The 21536-nt window shown below is 44.9% G+C and overlaps 1 protein-coding gene across 3 annotated transcripts in view; it reads right to left on the reverse strand.

Annotated features, from left to right (window-relative positions):
- CadN2 (Cadherin-N2) overlaps positions 1-21536 on the reverse strand; it is a 77287-nt gene that overhangs the window by 4911 nt on the left and 50840 nt on the right. For 2 of the 3 annotated variants that reach the window (XM_043213687.2, XM_017251623.3), the window contains 9 exons: positions 19962-20105; positions 15508-15623; positions 13707-13871; positions 11009-11146; positions 8348-8768; positions 7173-8081; positions 3209-5534; positions 2862-3032; positions 1068-1309 (listed from right to left, as the gene is read on the reverse strand). In XM_043213687.2, coding sequence (XP_043069622.1) covers positions 1068-1309; positions 2862-3032; positions 3209-5534; positions 7173-8081; positions 8348-8768; positions 11009-11146; positions 13707-13871; positions 15508-15623; positions 19962-20105 — 4632 coding nt within the window. The remainder of the gene's footprint in view (positions 1-1067; positions 1310-2861; positions 3033-3208; positions 5535-7172; positions 8082-8347; positions 8769-11008; positions 11147-13706; positions 13872-15507; positions 15624-19961; positions 20106-21536) is intronic. The other variant, XM_070277419.1, reaches the window with a different exon arrangement.

The raw sequence follows: 21536 nt of genomic DNA on the forward strand, positions 1-21536 counted from the left end.
GGCCTAAAATAAATTGGCGATTGAAAGGAGCGGCTGGGGCAGTCGAGGGCAATCTGCCAAAGCCCAGGAATGTATGTAAAATAAATCTGAACAGAAGCGAAAATGTTACGCTAATTGAAAATCCTTTCAAATCCCAGACGAGCCCGGCGAATCGAAAATAGATTGTCGCGCACAGTGCGTGAGAGTGAAAACGCATTTGCATCGGTTGGCTGGGAGGACGGTTGATGGGAAGGCTAAATAACCAAATGGCCAAAGCCACTTAACACTCGTAACGAAAATCCATTAAGTGCCCAGAATTTTGCCCAAATTTTATTCCATTTTCAACGATTTTTTTCCAAAGCCATAAAAGTGGCCCAAATTGGCTTAGGCATCGAATTAAAATGCCTTTCGTTTAAAACAGGCTGCAAATATGTGAGTATTTCAGAGGAGAGTTTATTAATTGAAAAACGTTTTTAATTTACTCAACCGATGTCCTATTTTTATTTACCAAAACTTTCAGGGCTGCAAGTAATCCTTTTTAAACTTTTTCTTCAAAGGTCAGATTTAACATAAAATTGTAACGAAGCTGCAATATGTTTCCAAAATAAACTAGGATTTGAGTCTCCCACGCTAAGGAAATTTATTCATTTTTTCCCCCCACTCTCCTAGTTTAATTAGCCTCAATGTAAATGTTGTTTTCCCACTTTTTTGTCCGGATAATCCAACAAATTGCCCCTGACTGGGCACAAAAAAGTGTTGTAAAAAAACGACGAATACAAGATTTGTTGCCGCTTTATGTTGCTGAAAATGCACGGGTCTCCCACGTTGACCCTTCGTTCCGGCTTGTTTTATTTTTTTCGCAGCCCCACACACTCGCTACTGTCCAAACAGATGTCAGGGGCGTCGTTTTCGAGGGGCTGCTCCTCCCAGAAAATTGCATTAATGTGGAAAAACAGAGTCCGGGCAAAAACTTCGGGCGGAATGGAAAGGGAAGCATGTTGCCGCTTAAGCCGCTTAATTGTCACACATGAATGGGGCATTCTTTGGGGCAGCTTAGAGGGGCCGGCCGCGTGGCATTCGGTACTTACTCAGTATGATAATCAGGCAGACGAATATGGCGCCCAGAGCGCCCATGCTCAGCTTGAGGCGTTGCCCCTCCTGGACCAGCTCGCAGTTCTCGCCCCAATAGCCCTCCGGGCAGATGCACCGATACCGGAGCCTCGGCTCCAGATTGATGCAGGTGGCCCCGTTCAGGCAGGGCAGGTCCAAGCACTCGTTCCGGTCCACACAGCCCTTCGTGTCCGAGGACATGATCCGACCCTCGCTGCAACTGCAATGAAATTAGAAATTCAGAGGCGATTATGTCAGGACCAAAAATGTGTATTCTGCCAAAAATATTTTGTGGTTACGCTTGAAAGAATACCAAAAAATTCGAAACAGAAAAATATAAACGTTTTCATATATTTTGCATTTTAAGAATTATGAGCTTTAGACCGTGATTAAAATGCTTTAAAAATAATAACAAAGATCCTAAAACAACACCATCATAATGTTCTGTTTAAACTTTTTATTAAAAGGGAATTTTAATTTGAAAATGCATTCTATGATAAGTGTAGTTATGTTTCCTGGCAAAGCCATAAACTTTTTTTTTTCTACTTCTAGAAAGTTTTATAAACAAGGGATAGGATAGGGATAATTCCCCCATGAATCTCCCCCAAGCTGCGAGGGCGTGAAGTTGCGGCGAGATGGATCTATATCCCTGGATACCCGAACGGTGTGAAAATTAAAGCTTTAACTTGGAGCACGGGGGAGCTCGTCTTCGCCACAAGTTACACATTTAAATTGAAGTCATTTCGTATTCCAATTGAGGACAGCTCCTCCTCCGCGTGCAGGATCTTAGTGTCCTGGCTGAGTGACACAAATTCTACACGCGGCCGGCACACTGCGTTAACTGCTGCCCACAACTGGCAGCGAAATTGAGGCTAAAGTAAGCATAATTTATGACACGTCGCCACCTGAAGGCGAAACGTGTGCCACTATTTAAATTTATTTAAAGAGCCGGAAGAAGAAAGCCGGGCCGAGAGCAAAGAGACCGCAAGGAGGCCAGCCAGGCGAACACGTGTTAGAAAGCAGCAGGCCCAGATGTTTCTGTTCCCGAAAGCAAATGGAGCGAGAAGCTCACAGCTGGGGGTGCTTAGTTTTCCTGCGAGTTCCTAGGACGAGATGGGGGAAATGCGAGAAAAAGTAGACATGATGCAGTGCCGGATTGGGTGTCCTTGCTGGCTGTTGGGTGCTGGGTGGCTGTCGTCGCTTCTCCGAATGGAGTCACTCCGCAAAAACTAATGATGTGGAAAATGTGCTCTGCTCTCGGGCGATGGAACGGCAACCCATCATCGATGAGGTGTTGCAGAAGCTCTAGGATCAGGAGTCGTGCCCCAGATTCTGGGCTATGCAAATGTATATGTTACTACATAGAGGCACTGACAGAAAAGGTCATCCTCCATCCGAAGGGAACACTCGATTGGGAGGGATACTGGTTCTAGAGTTTCTCCGAGTGCAGTGTCTGGTTTTGCATGAGCGAGGGGAGACAGGCCATGACAATTGATATTATTTGTTTTGCATTCGGAGTCAATTTGCTGTTTGGCTTTGTCTGTGTGCTTGCATCTGGAAAATGTCAGGGGAGTATTTCGCAGAAAAATGTGTGTCAAACCACGCTCGTTGGCTTCTGTCCTAATGGCACTGGCGCTGAAAGGATACCGGAACTCGATATGGCAAAATTTCAACCACCTTTCACATGCAAATTTAATATTTCTTGCATGAGGCCTTTACCGGCAAACAAGTAATTAGTTAGAAATGAAAAAGGCACTTTTTGGATTACTTACGTGCACTCGTACTCGTTCCACAAGTCGACGCAGTCAAAGGGATCCGGGCAGATGACGTTCGAACAGGGCCTGTTCGAGGGGCAGTTGCGCTCCAGGTTGCGGGCCATCGTGGCCTGGCCCCACTGGGTTCCGTTCATCGAGGGGGGCAGCGGGAGGTGCTTGCCATCGAGCCTGCAACCGGAAAAGGGAAAATCAGGAATTATGCATGACTGTCAACAATCGAAGAGCTAGCAAAGAGGTGTCCTTAGGAGGGAATATATGGGTAAGGATGGCAGAGTGTAGAGTCCTCTTTGCTAGTGAATAAAATGACACTTTTCAAGCCACCCTTGAAGGAGAAAACACCTCACCTGATATCGTCCAAGCAGCTCCGCTGGAAGTCGGACTGCACCTCAAAGGTCTTGACGCCCGTATATTCGGCCTTGCCGCCAGCATACACGCCCTCCTGCTTGTCGATGCTCAGCCACTGGTGGCCGGTGTAGTGGAAGGACTCGTTGTACCGCCTGGACTCCCCGCCGTCGAGCTCCATGAGGGCGGCCGAGCCGTAGCGGCTGATGCGAATCACATGCCACTGGCCGTCGTTCACGGCTACGGCGGTCAGGCCCAGGACCTGCTCCTCGTTACGCAGCGAGTTCAGATTGTAGCGGAACTGGAGATGGCCTCGACGCAGCTCCAGGATGGCGTACTCCCGGTGGTGCTGATCGCTGACCCGGAACAGCTCCCCGCCCTGCTCCCGGGTGCGGAATCTCAGCTGCAGTTGGGTGGAGAAGCGGTCAGGCTCGAAGCTGAGGGCGAACTTTACGTAGCTCTGGGCCTTGAAGGTGGTGGGAATGGTGGGCAGGTTGCACCCGGGGCCCATCCAGCCCGGCTGGCAGTGGCACTTGGCCTGCACCAGGCTGGCCACGCAGTTCCCGTGCTCCCAGCACCGGGCCGTGTGCTCTGTTTTCAGGCACACCTCGTCCGTTTGTGGGCAGGCTGGGAAACTGTTCCGGGCCAGGGCCGGAAAGGCTAGGTCGTAATGCTCGGAGTTGTGGATCACATTGCGAATGCAGCCGTCAAAGCCCTTGGAGCTGAAAGCGTACTGCCAGTTGTAGAGGGTTTGGTCGAAGTGCTGTCGGTAGAGGCCTCCCAGTTGGAGCGGCTGGTTCAGATTCAGGGACTCGGCGAAGGGCGGGATCTGCCCGCGAGCCTGGCAGGCGTTGTCATCGAACTCTGGCGGAGTTCCGTCCTCCAATTCGGAAACCACGGCAGTGCGACAGAAGTCCACCACCATCCGCACGTTCTCCGAGTCCCAGAATATGTCCAGCCTGTGCCACACGCCGTCGTCCAGGGTCTTCTTGGTCTTCACCCGCAGCTCCAGCGTTCCAGATCCGAAATCTATCAGGAGTCTCGGGTATCCCTGTTCCATTTCGAGGGCTATGAAGTCACTAATTACCGTCTCTCCTGGTTTTGGTGGCACAATCGGGCCGTTGTAAAGGATCAGGCCATCTGCCTCTCGAGTAATGAACTCCAGACTGAGATGGGACTCCTGGCAGAGCTGCAGGGGAGGGTACCAGGCCCAGCCGTTGCCGCGGAAGCTACGAGTGGATTGCTGGCAGCGGGGTCCGTTGTAGCCCACCGGACAGGCCACACACTTGGGACCGTTTCGGGTCTCCACGCACCGGCCGCCATTGTAGCAGAGGTGGGTCCTGCAGTTGTGGTCCTGGCCGGTGAAGTTTCTGGCCCGGCACATGCACTCAGCGCTTATCTCCAGCCGAACGCCCACCAGGGCTGTCCTATTCACACTGACTGTGTACGGCTTCTTGCCCAGCTCCACCCGCGATGTGCAGGATCCAGCGCCGCACTTTCCGCGGCCCTCGATCAGACACTCGTTGATGTTCACCATGGTGATGTTGAGGCCCACCTCCTGTTCGATCTCCTCGCGGTGCATCTGCACCACGCCGTTCAGCCGGACGGCCTTGAAGTAGGGCTGCTGGGTGGCGGATCGCGCCGCGAAGTGGACATCCGTGAGGGGATAGGGAGAGTCCGCGCGTAGCTGGACGCTAAAGACGTCTACGTTGTCTCGGTCCGTGTATAGCAGCTCAGCCAGCTTGTTTCGGAATCGCTCCAGCTTGGATGGCTCCACCTGGTTCTTGACCGGGTTCCAGGTCCTCACAAAGTCTTCGTCGGTGATGTGGGCCAGCCGCATGGAGCCGGCCTGCTGGACCGCCTCCGCCGTTATGTCGCGCACTGTCACGCTCAGGTTTGAGGGAATATCCTCCTGGCCATGCTCTCGATCGTAAACCTTGAACTTGAGTGAGTAGCGTCCTCGCCTAGTTCCCGCTTTCATTGTCAGCATTCCCGTGTCTGTGTCCAGCTTGAACCTCTGATGCTCCTGCACCTCCCAGTAGTACTTCTTGTCCGGCACGTCCCAGTCGTCCGGGTCGTTGACGTAGACCCTGCCAATCGGTGTGTCCTGCGACTGGCCCTGGTAGTTGTAGACCAGCATGGACTTGCTGCCCGGCTGCATCTTGTTGTCGTTCACGTCGCCAATGGTCACTGTGAGAGTGCTGGTTCCCGTCATGGCCGGAGCTCCGTTGTCCTTGATCTCGATGGGAATGGCATAGGACTTCTTTACTTCGCGATCAAAGGGGCGCAGAGAGGAAACTATAGCCACTCCATTGCCATTGTCGCCTCCTGGAATTGAAGTTATAACGTGTGAGTATAAAAGGAATATTCTTAGAAATACACTGAATAAAGCCAGAAATTAAATGCCAATGTCCATTCGATTGGCAGGCTTCAAATTCAAAATTGATTAACTTTTCCATTTTAAAAGGGCTGCACTCCGTATGGAAATTGTGGGAAAGGAAAAGCCTTCCATTAGCCGAAAATTCCCTCAACTGCATTTGCACATCTAAACAGAAATCGCTGAAATCAAACAATTCGAAAACCGAAACCGAAGTTTCGCCCGGATCTGCTTCACTCCGACCAATTTAGTTCGTTCGTTCAAGGCAATCGCCACACAATCAAAGTCGAAATCAAACGCTAAACCAAACTCTGTTTGCATAGTAATGGTGATTGAATTATGTTTCAGACAATCAGCATCATCAGCATTGTTTGTGCCACAGTGCCACAAAGTTGGCAACCGACACAAAAAAGTGTAGTGTAAAACCAACTGTGGGTGGCAGAGATAGAGAAACTGGCCAGTGGAGGCCATGAATGGCGGAGAATCTGATGCCTGGAGGCATCATCGCAGTTGATGGAGTTGACCATGTCTGGACGTCTTTTGTTTTCTTTGCGATTTGGTGTTTTCCTTTAATGGTTTCCCTCGAGGACTCGAAACAGCACTCGAAAAAACCCAGACCCTTTCTTTTTTATGAAATGAAACTTTAGCTACTTTGCCCCATTGAATATCTCTCAGTGCACAATTCTGCGTCCTCTGCTTGGAAAATGGAAATTTTTGTGAAGCCCTTGTTGGGAGTTATTTGAAACAAAAACCCCGAACAAAAAGATAAAAAAGTTTGGAGAGCAACCCAATAAAATCGATCAAATGAAAGAAAATTTGAGGTGACACTTGAATGCTGTTGCTGACATTGACAGCGAGTTTTTTCAATTTTCTCGACCAGCTCCTCTGTTTTTCTGCTTTTCCAGTTTGCCAGTTTGAATTTCAGGGCAATTTTTCCCGATTCTCGTTTGTACTTGGGCATCCCTCTGTCTCTGTTTAGGGTCCAACCGACCTCATTGATGTGCTTTTATCAATGCCTCCCCCGCTCCCTTTTTTCCTTGCAATCGCTTTGCTGACCTGGCACGTGTTTAAGTGTCAGGTGTCTGGAATCTGGATGAATCGTACCATCGGCATTTGGCTCCCAAAATAAATAATTGATTTTGAAACGCCGAATTAATTATTCGGCTGTAAACAATTGTTGAGTCCGTATGCCTAAATAAATAAAGAATTAAGTCGGCTATTCGCATACTATTAATTTGCATAATTACTTAAATGAGATGCGTAATTAGTATAAATTGGTGTCCCATATCTCATTGAATGCATTTTTAATCAAACTAATGCATTAAAAATGCTTCATTGCGAATGGTCCCAAAGAGTTGCCGATTACTCCTCATTAGCCATTTTTTATGCCCAGCCTCCATGACAGATGTTCGGGTTAACTAAGCGTTTACTATTTTTCCATAATTAATTATGCAAAGCGATTTGCTCTAACCTTGCACGCAGCTTTTAATATTTAATATGCATTTTTTGCGGTTAGAAGCCTAGCATCAATATTTAATAGGCTTTACTTTTTTCTGGCACCTGTTTAGTTTTAAATTTTAAACACTTACTGCGATCGTATTCCACCTTGAACCCGGCTCTGATTTCGTCACTGGCCAATGGATCCAGGCGGAAGGTGAAAGGACCACCGTTGCCCCTCAGCCGGTCGTCCGCGTCCTTGGCGGTTATCTCCACAATTTTCCTGCCAGACACATTTTCCGGCAGCACGGGCCTGTAGTCCTGGGCAAACTCCGGGGCATTGTCGTTCACGTCCTTCACAATTACCATCAGCGTGGCAGTAGCAGTGCGGGCAGGAGTCCCGTCGTCGACGGCCAGGACCTGGATGTGATGCCTGTCGGCGGTCTCCCTGTCCAGGGGCCTCTGGATGCTGACCGCCCCCTTGTCGCTAATCGCGAACTGGCGGCGGCGGTTGGTGGCGCGGACTATTTTGTAGGTGACCCTGGAGTGGCCCCCCTGATCGGCGTCCGTGGCCCGAAACTGCTCCAGGACGGTGCCCACCTTGGTGTCCTCGTAGATGGAGACCTCGATGTGCTCCCGATCGAACTTGGGCACGTTGTCGTTGATGTCTCGCAGCTTCACCACCACCCAGGAGTAAGCCACATGGTACTTGTCGCTGCCGGTGGCCACGTCCTCGCCCTTGTCGTTCACCTGGATGCGAAACCGGAAGCCGCTGCTCTGCAGAGGGTCCTCGTAGTCCAGTGGCTGGATGATTTTCAGGGATCCTGTCCCGTCCGCGTTCCGCACCATGGCAAACTTATCCGCGCCGAAGCCACTGTTCGGCACCACCTTGTATTGAAACGTGTTGGTCTCGTCCTCGTCCTGCACTGTCACGGTGAGGATGGGGGTCTCTGGGATGTAGGTGCCGTTCGTTTCGTCCACCTCGGTGAACCATTCGTCCTTGGTGAACTGCGGCGGCATGTCGTTAAGGTCCTTGACGCGAATCGAGGCGGTGCCGGTTCCTGTGATAAACAAAACGGCGTCAATTACAGACAGATACAGTGAGAGAAACGGGGGACATTATAAATATTTGCCAAGCCCCTAACCCATGATTTTGCAATGAAATGAATAACAAGCCACAACAGGGCCGACAATCTGACAGCCCCGAAGAAAAGCGATTGCCATGGCGCCTCATATTTCTTGGAAAACTCCCTCGAGGGTCAAAGGTTGACAAACAATCTGCCTGATTGAATCGCAGCCCTGACTGGACCGGTTCGGTTTCACTCACCCTTGAGGCCTCCGCCGTCCATGGCCACCACCTGGATGGAGTAGTCGGGGGTGCGCTCCCTGTCCAGACAGCAGACGGCCGTTTTGATGAGACCCGTCTCCGGCTCGATTTCGAAGATGGGCGCCCCCGTCTCCTCCTCGATGACATTCTTCTCAATCGAGTAGATTAGCTTGGCGTTAGTGCTCTCGTTGGGATCGTCGTAGTCCACGGCGGACATGGTCATCACGGGGCTGCCGGCGGTGCCGTTCTCGGTGACGTTGCCGAAGTAGATGCCCTGTGGGAATTGCGGCGCATTGTCGTTGATGTCCTTCAGGTTCACCTGGATGTCGGCATAGCCCACCAGGCCCTCGCCGCCCTCGTCCTGGGCGAACACAGTGAAGCGCCATTGTGGCCGACCATTGGGCTGATCTCGATCCAGGGGCTGTAAATGAAAGGGTTATTAATCTCTGCTCTTGTCAGTGTATTTATCTATTATCTTTGTGGTAAATGGCTTACAGACCACTGTTTTATTAGATTTCTCATTAAACGAGTTATCCAAACAAAATTGCGTTGCCAAATCAGAAACAAAGACCACCTATTGAATTGAAATGTCCTGCCAGTTACACATGTTTGTCTACCTTGCTTTTGGTCCTGGGCGTCTTTCTATTCAAATTGTCTTGGACACTGCTTGCTCAGCTAATACGAAGGGACTACACCTAAACGAAATATATTCAGTGTGTTTGTGGTTGATTCTGGCCTGAAGTATAATTTGCTTTTACGATGAATTAATTCCGTAGTCTTATTGAAGTAAACGAAGGCTTTACTCCGAAATGGCCCAAGAATTGGCCCAAGATTTATTTTATCTAACAGAATACTTGAGTGTTTGCAAAAGAGGCTAGCCTTTTGAATGTGTCTGGCTTTAAGAACCATCTCTGTAAATGTATAAACTTTTAATAGTTTACCTCCACAAGATAAACTCATTCTGTCCAATTGGATGAATTCTAACCAGGCTACCATCTAAAATCACTCACTTGTTGGCAAATAAACTTTGAAGTCCCGGTTCGCTCAATTAAAGTCGGGAAAAAATTGGATTGCCGGCCACGTGACACGCGATGCAATTACAAATTAAATTCGTTCGACAACCGACATCCTTCTGCCGATCCCGACCTAAAAAAAACACTCTTAGCTCTCAACTATTTTTATTTTTTTTTTTTCATTTTCCACACATTACCCGGTAGGTTTTCCATTCCCGACTTTCCCGATTTTACACTCAATTTTATGCGAGCAACCGCGCACCAATAACGAACGACGAACGTCATTTACATGCGGTCGGTTGTAGAGCGTCAAAACCACAAATGCCACATGCTGTCCCAGCCACGCCCCCTTGGGTACCACCATTCCAGGCCAAGCCGCAGCTCCAGCCACTTTTATCCCTATCGCATCAGCGACATCAACGAAAATGCCCTATCCGGCAACAATAAAACAAATAAAGCAAACCGCCAGGAGCAACATTTGAACATTTCATGCAGAACCCAGATCGGATTGGGGGACTTTTGAGGTTGGTAGTTTGTTAGTATGGGGACCAACTATTCATTAGAGCTGGCAAATGATTTTCAAAAATATTTACGATGTTCCTATTTTTATTTTGTACATTTTTTTCATCATAACAATATCAGAACCATATGTTAAAATATTTATTGGCTTGAAAAACTGTCTTTTAAGAATTAAATTGTAGTTTTCATTAACTAATGGTGCATATTTTTTATCAGTACGTTTTTACAATATTTGATATCCTATATTTTTGCCAGCACTAGCCCTCATTCACTCCGTTCCGCCACTTTGAGTCATTTGTTTTTATGGACTTTGTCTGAAATTAATTGTAGTCTATGTATCTGACAACCGACGGTGGCACTTTTTTGCATCTAAATGTCATTGTTTTTTTCGGTGAGTGGCCATAAGCGAGTGGGCATGGGTGTTTGTGTACGGGCTGTGTGATTGTGCGGTTTGACACAGTTTTAAATTAATCATACGCCACCGAACCGCGTGGAAAGCTCTACAATTTGCAGAAGTCGCGATGGTGCTGCCGACAAAAAGTGTTAAATATTGAACATGTTTCCGAGTACTCCCGTTTAAAAAAGTGTGAACCTTGTTAAGGTAGACTGGCACTTAATTAGGCATAACAGGCTTTTTTTCATCAATAATTTGTTTTATTAGGATTTATGGCCTTGTCCTTGGAGCATGAAATATATTCAAGTACCCGAGACTCGCATAAATCCAGGGTAGACCCCCAAGAGTCCCGCGTTTTTGCTTTTTCGACTTTTCACTAGTCACACAATATAAACTGCGCCATTGTGCGTACATAAACGGTGGCTCAATTGCAGCGGCCAAAGCCGAATTCCCCTCAAACGGACCCCTGGGGCTTATGGAGAGTACCCCCGGTTGAAACTCAAACGAAAAGTTATTTTCCTGTTTTTGCTATTTCTTTTTTTTAGCCATTGCACGCCATTTGCACGCTTTGCTGTCGGAAAATTCCAGAGGGGCGGCATTCTGTCACTGTGGCCCGAACATTTTTAACTGGCTTTCATTACTAGGGGACTCTTTTTACGAGGGGACTCGGTCGCGCAGCGGAATTGGAACCTGTTTAAGCGTTCCAAAGGTTGAAAGGTGGACGCGAGCACTTACCTTCAGCACGAAAATGTCGCCCGTGGTGCGATTTATATCGAATTTACTATTCGCTGGATTATCCGGGTCGATGCCCTGGCCAGTCAGGAAATATACAATATTTATTGGTCTATCTACATCGCCATCGGTGGCTGTGACCTGTAAAGAAACGAAAGGAGAGGAGAGTCAAATGCGGTTGCTAACAAAAAGTGCATTATACTGCTAAGGACTCGCAATCAGATCCTGATTCAGAGTCAGGTGGGGCGTGGGTCGTGGGATAGGGGGAAAAATAAACGGGAGGAGGTTAAGCGATTTTTGTGGCCCGCGTTGGACGCTGCTTACAATATTGGAGACGATAAATCAAATATGCAAATGAGCCAAATGCTTTAAATGTCCAATAAAGGGCAACGTGGACGCTGAAATGGGAAAAATAATGCAGGGCCTGGCAGCGGGGGGATGGACTGAAAAATCTGGACAGGGGGCGTGGCTGGTCTTTGCCTGCCAGATTGCTTGTAAATTTATGCTTCGATTTTTTGCCCGACTATTTTTTTGCACATTTTATTTTGTTTCGCCTCGAATGCCACAAAATATTGTTAGGCGGTTGGCCGCAAAAAATGGATTCCAGAGGAATGCTAATATTACAGAGATTTATGTAATTATTCAATCGGATTAGGGCTTTCCTTTTGTCTTACTGTTTTATTTTTATTTCTTTGTTGTGGGGCCAGTGGACAGTAAATAAAATCAGCATTTAGAAGCTTTCCTTGGAATATTTGATCACAGAAAATTGTTATCGGGTTCGATTGGGCCAAATGAGAGTCTGGGCAATTGAATAAAATCAAATAAATTGGAGAAAATTGAGCAGATTTGTTTAATCCGAGGCAACTTAGAGGCAAATTGGGCAGAGAAGTAAGTTTTGGGAAGTTCTTGAGAAAATATTTGAATATTTTTAATGCATTTAGATGGATTCCTTGAGCTATAGTTGTTCTATAAATTACACGGAAATGGACTTGTAGGTGATTAGCACTTGTAAACGACTTTCAACAACATGAACAACATCAGACTTGGCTAAAAAACAGGGCCATCAAAGCAGTTGTCCTGCCAATTAAAAGCAATAAGTGTCTGGTTCTATGTCGTTTTCTCTCCACTCTTCAGGGAGAAGTATCCTTCTTTGTATCCTTTCTGCTTGTTACAAAGTTGGATATGCAAAACAATACACGCATAATTCCTACATGCGTGTCTAAGCATTGTGAGGTATTGAAAAAATGGGGTATGCTGCCGACAATTGCAGGCAAACTTGTAGCAATATCCTTTGGGTCCTTTGTCCATTAAATCATCGTCACGTGTTAAGTGCCTGCCATCCCACAGCCCCCTTTCACGCCGCTCCTTCCGCCTCCCCGCCACGTCTTCACATGCACAATGCGACAATTTACGTTAAATGTTGATATGACAAAAGAGTTGTCTACGTGCCGGCGCTGTCCCCATTATTACTGCCCGCCCACTCCGAGGCGGAAGCCCGCTCCCTCCCAGCCATTGTGTCATCGGCTCCTGGGGAATAATTTAAATGCCTCCGCCGCCCACACTCGCCCCAGTACTCTTTCGCAAGTGCAACGTTTCGTTGCAATATTTGCATTTAATTTTCCAAGCTCCGAAATCAATTTGCGACCAAAAGGTATTGGCGACAGCAGACGCATTCCGCTTGACTTGTATCTCCGTGAATGCGATACAAAAAATATCGTTAATTATGGCGGAGCGCCATTAAAAGGGCTTCTCCAGAGGCACCCTGCCCCGCCATAAATGTGTAATTAAAAATTTGCTTTAACCATTTTGTGTTTTTTCGGTTATTGGTTGGGGCTGCCAGGTCTCCATTTTAATTTTTATTTAATGATCGGGGAAAAAAGTTACAGCCATATACTCTATGGGTTATACAGAAAAAAGAGTAATATTCGTCAATCTACGCAATAAGCTTATCTCAGAGCCTGGCAAAAACTGAAATTGATTTCCGGAAAATAGAATTTTTATACTGATTATGAAACCATTTTATTTTATACTAGTTCATCGTTCCATCTGAATAAATGGCATTTTCCTTAATGCATCTACTAAAGAGTATTCAAATTTTTATGCGCCCGTAAAGTTCTCAGAGCTGGTAAATTATGACTTAAATAAAAGTCGCTTGTACCGAGATACGAGCGTACACATTCAACGGGGCGTATGCGTGTTCTTTCTTTTTGTACATGTATGCGCATTTCAGTATGCGAACTCATAAAGCTGATGAATGTATTTATGTGTGTGTGTGCGCTTACCACCATTGCGCAACTATCACGTTATTATTAATGAATGAGTATTTATTTGTGTTTACGGCTGAATCGGTCCACGCGAGCGGATAACTTTCTCGGCCTCATCACCATTCTCTTCCTCATATTTTCCGATTTCCCACTTCCCAGCCCCATTCTGGATGCTATCCACTTGCCACTTGAGTTGCCCAGCCTGCTGTTTGCTTTCGGCCTCCCGTTCAGTTTTTATTGTTCAGTTTTTGGCTTTTTATGCAAATTACGGGTAGGCCATTGTGTGTATTGTTCTCCGCCCATGTTTCTTATTTTTTATTTGCCCGGCTGTTGTTCATGTCGCTGTTGATGTCAATATTTAAATTGTGTGGAGCCAATAAGGCGATAAAGTGCTGCCCACAAAAGTAGGCAACGCTTTCGATCCGAAAAAAACATACCTGCAGGATGCGCTTGGGCAAGTTGCGATCGTCTTCCTCAGTGATTTGTGTGCGATATGTTTGACGATCGAACACCGGTGGATTATCGTTGACATCGCGAACGTTGATCACAACCGTGGTGTAGTTGTTCTTGCGATTTCGTGTCGCCTCCAAGCGAAGTTCATACTGCAAAGAAAAGAGTAAATAAATGTATTCCAATTTTTTTACTATTAATGGCCAAGTCATTCAAGAAAAATTGGGAATGTATAAGATATGTTCCACCATGATGTCTATATCTCATCCAACTTCCATCCGATTCCTATTTATTTCCTATTTATCTGCATCGAAACCTCAAAAGTAAAATAAATTTTTAGATTTTTTAGATTGAAAAATAGAAAATGTGTAGAAGGGCCTAGAGCGGTGATTATATCTTTCCCAATTCTCATCCGATTCTAAAGCGGAGTACCTTAAACGATTTCTGGATTGATTTCCGACCATTATGCATCAAAATCCTGAGACAAAATATTTTGTAGATATTTTGTCCATTTTTCTTGATGGGATCCCTTGAAATGGGGTTTTCCCCTATATGGCCCACAGTGTTGGCTATATCTTTTCCAATTCTTACCCGATTCTCAAGCGGAGTACCTTAAACGATTTCTGGATCGATTCTCCATCATTCTGCATCAAAATTCTGAGATAAAATATTTGTTAGATTTTGTGTCCATTTTTCGTGATGGGAAAAGGGAAAACCTTATTTTCAAGGGATAAATAAGGTTTTCCCTTATAGGGTCCACTGTAATGGCTATATCTTCCCCCATCCTGATCCGATTCTTAAGCGGGGTACCTTAAACGATTTCTGGATTGATTCGCCACCATTCTACATCAAAATCCTGAGACAAAATATTTTGTAGATTTTTTGTCCATTTTTCCTAACAATCTGCGTTGATATTTTTTCCAAAGGTTTTTCGTACTTTTTTTCTGATGGGTCTCTCTAGAAACAAGAAGTTTGGAATAGTTTTTTCCACTACTAATGTGGGCTCGAACAATTTTTTCGTTTAAATGGATTGTTTTGAACACTCTGCTGCAAAAGTATAAAAACAATAGAAAAGAAAAAGCGAACACCAAATACGAAATTGGCAACACATGTTCGAGGGGCTGCGGCTTGTTGTTTTGCTGCCGCTGGTTGTGGCACGGCATGGCTTGTTGCATGGCTGGGTATTGACAGCTACACGGATTTCCAGTCCTGTGGGGGTGCCAAAACAAGTTGCGTATAGGTGATGACGACGGCGAGCTACGCAGGATACAACAGGACGCGACAGGACGCTGGCAGGCGAACTCGTATGTCTACGCTGGATTGGTGCGTCGGCAATCACGTTAAAAATGCGCATTGGGAAATGTAACGACAGCTGTAGCTGTCTGTCCCCCGATCCCACTACTTTCCTGCTCTGAGAATGCTTTCAGCGTGTAAGCGAGTTTTCCCTTTTTTTGGGATTAATTTTTTTTCATACGCCTCGCCTCGCCATGTCAAAAGTTTGGCTTCTCCCTCCGAAAGTTTGCATAGTTTTGCATATTTTTTTTTTATTTTTTCTTAACGAAATCACAAAAATATATAAATTATGCATGCAACAGAAAGTTAGGCCCCAGACGAGAAAATAGGACAAAGAAAAATGTGCATCAATTTCGAGACTAGGACTAGCACTGAGAGAATAACTTAAAGGAAAGGTAACTTCATATTCATCAGACTAACTATATCATTTTTAAAATGATCCATATTGAATACCCATTTTTTTAAAGATCCCACTAGACGTGTGGAAGTACTTACCCTTGGCCTCGTTTCGTAGTCGAGTGGACTTGCCACATAAATGACGCCGGTGGTGTTTTGCACGGCAAAGGCATTGCCTATGTTACCGCCTGTGATCTGGTATCGAATATTCGTCGCTGTAAAAAAAAGGAAAAACTCCAGGTCATTAAAAAGATTTATTTTAATACGTCATCCAGATGGGATAATTAAATTGCGCGTCACCCTCTGTGTACACGCAATAAAAATTAAATTAAAGTCAAAATAATCCAAACAGAGGCTTTAATTCCGAGGGAGATACCACGACTCATTATTTAATAAAAATGCCAAAAGTTTCGGGATACTTTGCGCCATTAAATTTGAAAAAGAACCCACTCACATATCCGAATATGTTCTCGTTTTTCCGCCCAAAGAAACTCCTCTGAAGATCAAAAAGAAAGGACGAAAGTCAAGTATGAGAACGGAGGTAGGAAGCTGAAATAATTAAGTTCATTAAAAAACATTTTGCACCCACGGGAGCGAGAGGGAGCGGCGAAGGACATGTTGGCAGGGCCCTAATGTTTTAACAGGAGGCCTGCAACAACATGATGCCATATAATTTACTTATTTTGTGTTTAAACAGCCCGCGAAGTGCTGTCTTCTCCGGCAAAATATGGAAATGCTCTCACATGTGACAACCAGCCAGCCAGCCAGGCAGCCTGAACACGTGATGGAAAGCTGGAAAAGCCGGGAAGAGCGGAAATGGCAGGACAAACTGGGGTCCTATGTGTTGCCACATTGTCTGTGCATTTATGCGGAAATGTGAAAGACAAACATTAGCGTAAATTAGCGACGCGTAAATCGCTTAACCTGCTCAGCCAGCTGAAGATGAACAGATTGCCATGAAGCCAGAGTTGTGAGCCATTACTGCTTGGCCACATTCGCCTTTGACTCCGTCTCTTTTGACACTAACAGCTTGGGGCACAATTAAGGAATTAGCCGGAAAGAGGCCAAAAAAGTTATGTATTTCAATGCAGAATAACAAACATTTATTTAAGGCAACAAATACAACAATTAAATTTTTTTTCTACTTTAAATAACTAGAACACTGTCCCCTTTCCCGGTACATCTGGTCGTGAATAAATTTGACAAACACATCATACTGCTCAGCCATCTTCCGAGTGAGCAGCTGCTCATATTCTTCCTTGACACTGTTTTCCCTTTTTTCGATCATGTTAACGCACATCGATTGGAGTTGTTTGAAGGTAAATAGGTTTACTTTCTCAGAGACCTTACCTCTGAGTGCCGAGTTGTTGGTGGAGGTCGGCAAATAATCAGGAACCTTCTCCGATTGGACGGGATTCGGCTTCGGTTCCGCTGGAGTGTTATTTATATTAGCTTCCCACCGACTTCGTTTTAAGGGAATGATTTCCTCTGAGTCACTCAATTCCGAGTTCAAGAACTCTTGGATATAATCAGGTACCTTCTCCGATCGCATGAGGTTCGACTGCGGTTCCGCTGGAGTGTTATTTACCTTAGTTACTACGCGTTTTCGTTTCAGGGAAATAATTTGAGCGAAATTCTCCTCCAAAGAATGGGGCAGTTGCACCAGGGACTCTTGGATAAATTCAGGTATTTTCTCCGATCGGATGGGGTTCGACTGCGGTTTCGCTGGAGTGTTATTTATAGGAAAGTCCAAACGTCTTCGTTTTTGGGGAGTTATTTCAGAAAAATCCTCCTCCAAAGAAGAGGGGCGCTTCAGCGTTAGGCACGACATTATATGATATTTCGAATATAAATATATTAAGTGATGTTAGCAGTTAGAACTCGGATATGAAAGTGAGTGTCGACCCGTCACTGACAAGCTTATTGTAATTTCCAGGCATACTAGATGATCTGCCCCTTAATTCATGAGCAGCCCTCGCACAAGCAATTCACTTTATATTTTTTTGCCACTTAAATTTACGGCTCATCGTTTGAAGGCAACCTATAAAATGCTCTCTAGTTTAAACATGTAGGGGCTCTTGTTTTTGTCACTTTTTTTATCGCCTCGCAATAACAACAACAGGGACATTAAAAGTAGCTCAGGCAAGTCCTGTTAAGTAGTCCCCAGTCCCCAGTCCTAGACAATGACGTTTACAATTTACGACGCCAAGACGCCATTTTAAATCACTGATAATGATAATAAATTAATATACAGACACCAGGGACTCCAGAGACACATGGGAGCAGCCAAGGCAGTTAGAGCCTTGCCCACCAGCCTCAACTCCCCCATGTTGTCTGTGTACTTATTTAGCATGAAAAGTCATTTTAAAAAGTGGAGGAAAAGCATTGTGGGCTTTTGGCTCTTGTTTTGATCTTTCTAGGTTTTCATCTAAATGTTTTCCTTGTTTTGTGGGAGGGTTGAGGGCGGCAGCTAAGTGTTTTTATGGCACACACGAAAAAAAGGTGAGGTTTCTTATTCAAAAGTGACTGCATAAAGCTCGGGGCTTTAAGAGATTTGTGAACATGGAAATAAATGAGCATCGTTTGCATTGAGTTTGAAAGTTCTTCGAACTGGCAAACTGGTATCTGGCAACTGGCTCGAATGTGACAACATTTGGCCAACACATGGCAACCACTTCGGAACACCCAGCCAAATAAATAATCTTTCGCTCATAAATTTGGAATGGGACACGAAACGGCACAAACTTCTGCTGCTCCACGCGGCATGCTCGGATTCCCTGGTAGACAAAAAACATGGCAACGCAAGAAATCACATAAAAGATTCGTCCTGACCCTGTTTCTCAACTCGCAGCCTTCAATTCATATTCTATGCGATTCGCATGGAGAATTGAAAGCTTTTCCGTCTGCTAGTAGTTCAAAATTTTCGTGTGCACATTTATTTTTCCGTCCTTTGGAGCTCTCAACGTTGTTTCCATTTCTCTAGGAGATTACACTGATGAGCAGGGTAAAAATAAAAGTTTCTCAGTATCTGACTCGTGCTTAAGTTACCTTTAAGGTTAATTTTTATAATTATATTAAAATTCTAAATATATATATTTATATCATATCTTTTGTTAAAAGTTGAAACCATCTCTTGTTGACTTGTGTATTGTCCTTCCGAGGACTATTCTCCTTTTTTCCAATTCGGGTTAATGCTTTTTTCGCAGTCGTCGCGTCGGCGACAACAAGGATACGGATTCAGTCTCAGACCACTTCCTCTGCCTGGCATGTCCTTTGTCCTTTGTGAGCTGTTGCTGTTGTGGAAACCGCGCCAAAGGAAAGACAAAGTTCTACCCACAAGTTCGCACTGCTCCTCGGTTCTGGGGGAAAGTTGTTAAACGCTTTCAATGAGATTTTGAATGTTTTTCGTGCTGCAAATTGTGTCTGCCACAGAGACAGAGCCGCGGTCGGAGTCGCAGAACTTTCCCCCACCCGAGGGTGTGTGTATTAACAATAATAATTTCCGCATGGGAATCAATACACAAATATACAAATTCGCATATGAGATGCTCGCTTGCCTTCCATTTGTGTTTGTCTTTCTATTTTATGGATTTATGCATGGCTCTGAGCTGTATCTGCTGCTCGGTATCTGTTTCTTGGCCAACAATGAGCCTTTATTTGTTAATATTTCGTAAATATTTGCGGTACATGGCCATTGCCTAATAATATTTGACAATGGCTGCACACCCACGCACCCACATGGCGGAATATTAAAATAAATAAATGTTGCAAATGTCTATTATGAGCTCGTGGAATGGCAAGAGATACTTCTCAAGCGACGCTTTAATATTTATGCATAAATTTGTGGCTCCATGAGGGAAATTGCCAAATTGGTTTTTTCTAAATGTTTATGGCCCTCCTATACCCCGATGTATGAATTCTCGTATAATTTTTGTGCTTTATGGAAGGAAGTCGTAGAATTCATGGCTCAAACTGACTGAAAATGTCGCTGTCGCATGATTTGGCAAAAATCATGTAAGCAATTGTTCTCCGATGACTTTGTTATGGTCTTCTTACGCAAGTCGAGCTGATGGCAATTCAATCCCAGGGAGGAAGGCACTAAATCATTTTCCGATTAAATGATCGGTTTGTTTTTGTACACTATTTTATGTCATTTTCCATCAAACTTAAATTAAACTTTCCACGCCACAACAAAAGTTTTTGAATAAATGATTGCATTGAGTTAACTTAATTGCTTGGAAATTGCATGCATTAATTTGTACGAGTTCACTGACATAATCCGGGAGTCAGTGAGGCGGCTGACTGCCGCTCCGTATCCTTCAGAAGGATACAAAGCACATCAGCACCCGAGACAATTACAATTAAAGACACACTTAATTAAATAAATTGAGAATTTATGCAATACATTCTTTCGCCCAAGCGATTCAGTTCGAATGGTAGACTTATACGCTTGAGTTCAAATCCAATCTAAGACAAAAGGCAAAATCACATTAAATTAGAAATAGTAAGGCTTTTATTGTTTATGTCTTGTCCCTCTCCGGGGGTCTACTCACACTCATTGTGATCCTTGGCGTTGACAGTGAGGACTGTGCTCTGCAAGTCGGCATTTTCATCGATTTCAGTCTCGTACAGAAATCTATCGAAATATGGCGGCGAGTCGTTTTTGTCGGCAATACCAATGCGTACAAATTTTGTAACTGCAAATAAGAAAAAAGGAAGGCAAGCGATGATATAGACACACATACTGTATATAGATGGTCTGTGTTGGATGTGGTTAGTGTATGAAATGCCAATAAGCAGCATTAATTATCGCAAATTTATTGATTGACAAATTGTGCGCGTGCCTTCTTTGCGGTCGAGGAAGTCGTAAACTCGTCGGTTTATGCCCGAAACGTGGCAGGCATAAAAAGGAAGAGTTCCCCTGACTCATACACTAGAAATAATAAGGGAAATACGAAAATAAACATTAATTTGGCCTCCAAGCATTAGAAACAAATAATAAGCAAAACGCTCGCCGAGTGTAGATGCCACTTCAAAGGAACCTGGCTAAGTAAATTGTTAACAAGTTAGGCTGTTGTTAGTGCAGATAGAGGGCCTTCACCCAAATCAACCCGACTGTTTTCGGGGTGTCCTGGTTCTGCTGCCAAACTAGAGGCGAACAAAAATCACAAAACAATCTCTCAAAGTGAAAAGTTTGTCCCCTAGTCGAGTGAAAAGCGAAATAAGTTTTCACAAAGTGCACAGCGGATTGAAGGTTTTCCGCCTCGCCCCCTGCAGTTGCATGCAACGTTTGCTTGCTTCGCTTTATTTGCTTATTTCCTGCTAATGTCTTGCCAAACAAAACTTTCTGAATAGTTCTGAATGGTGTAGTTTAGTTTTCGGAGGGAACGTGCGTTAATGAGTTTTATTCGAGCGGCAGGGCTGCTCAGGGCTAAAACACGGCAACTGCACGCTCCACAAATAAGCGTGGATTTTTGAAATCCCCTCGAAGAAGTTTATAAGCACAAGTTTTGCAAACTTGCCACTTGTTTTTTCGCAAAAGTAAAATATGAAATCCTTCGAAAGTCCCTGAATAAGCGAAGCAAACCTTTCAAGCTCTTAAGTGTCCCTAAATAATTAAGTTTTATTCCATTTGCATGCCCTAGTGTTTTTAAACGCATCCTCCGCCCTTTGTCGGCCCAACTAACAGAATTTCTTTGAAACGTTCAATTTTCCCAAGAGCCTGGGGATAACTTAAAAGGTCCTTCGCCTTCTGTCTGAATTGTTTCCCACACGAGGAAGCAATAATCTGTTTCCACAATTTTGTGAAAGAAACACAACCTTCCACAGCCCGGGCATAAATGTATGTATTCTGAAAAGTATATTTTCTACAAAAATAAATGTTCTTTGGCAGCCTGGCAGGAACACATCATAAAAGAATCATGCAGAGAGTGAGCAACGAAGAATTAATATGGCCGAAGGGCGGAAATGCCTGGCGTACGCTGCGTATACGTAATGTTGAAAGGGACGACAGTTTCTGGGGCAATCCTTTGGCAGCAAAAGCATTTTGTTAAATGCACTTTGTGCTTTAATAAGTTCTCGAGCGGTTTAAAAGTTTCCCAATTTAACGAATGTGAAATTTTGTTAAA

The sequence above is a fragment of the Drosophila bipectinata genome, chromosome 2L (assembly GCF_030179905.1).
Source record: "Drosophila bipectinata strain 14024-0381.07 chromosome 2L, DbipHiC1v2, whole genome shotgun sequence".
NCBI classification, from domain to species: Eukaryota; Metazoa; Arthropoda; class Insecta; order Diptera; family Drosophilidae; genus Drosophila; species Drosophila bipectinata.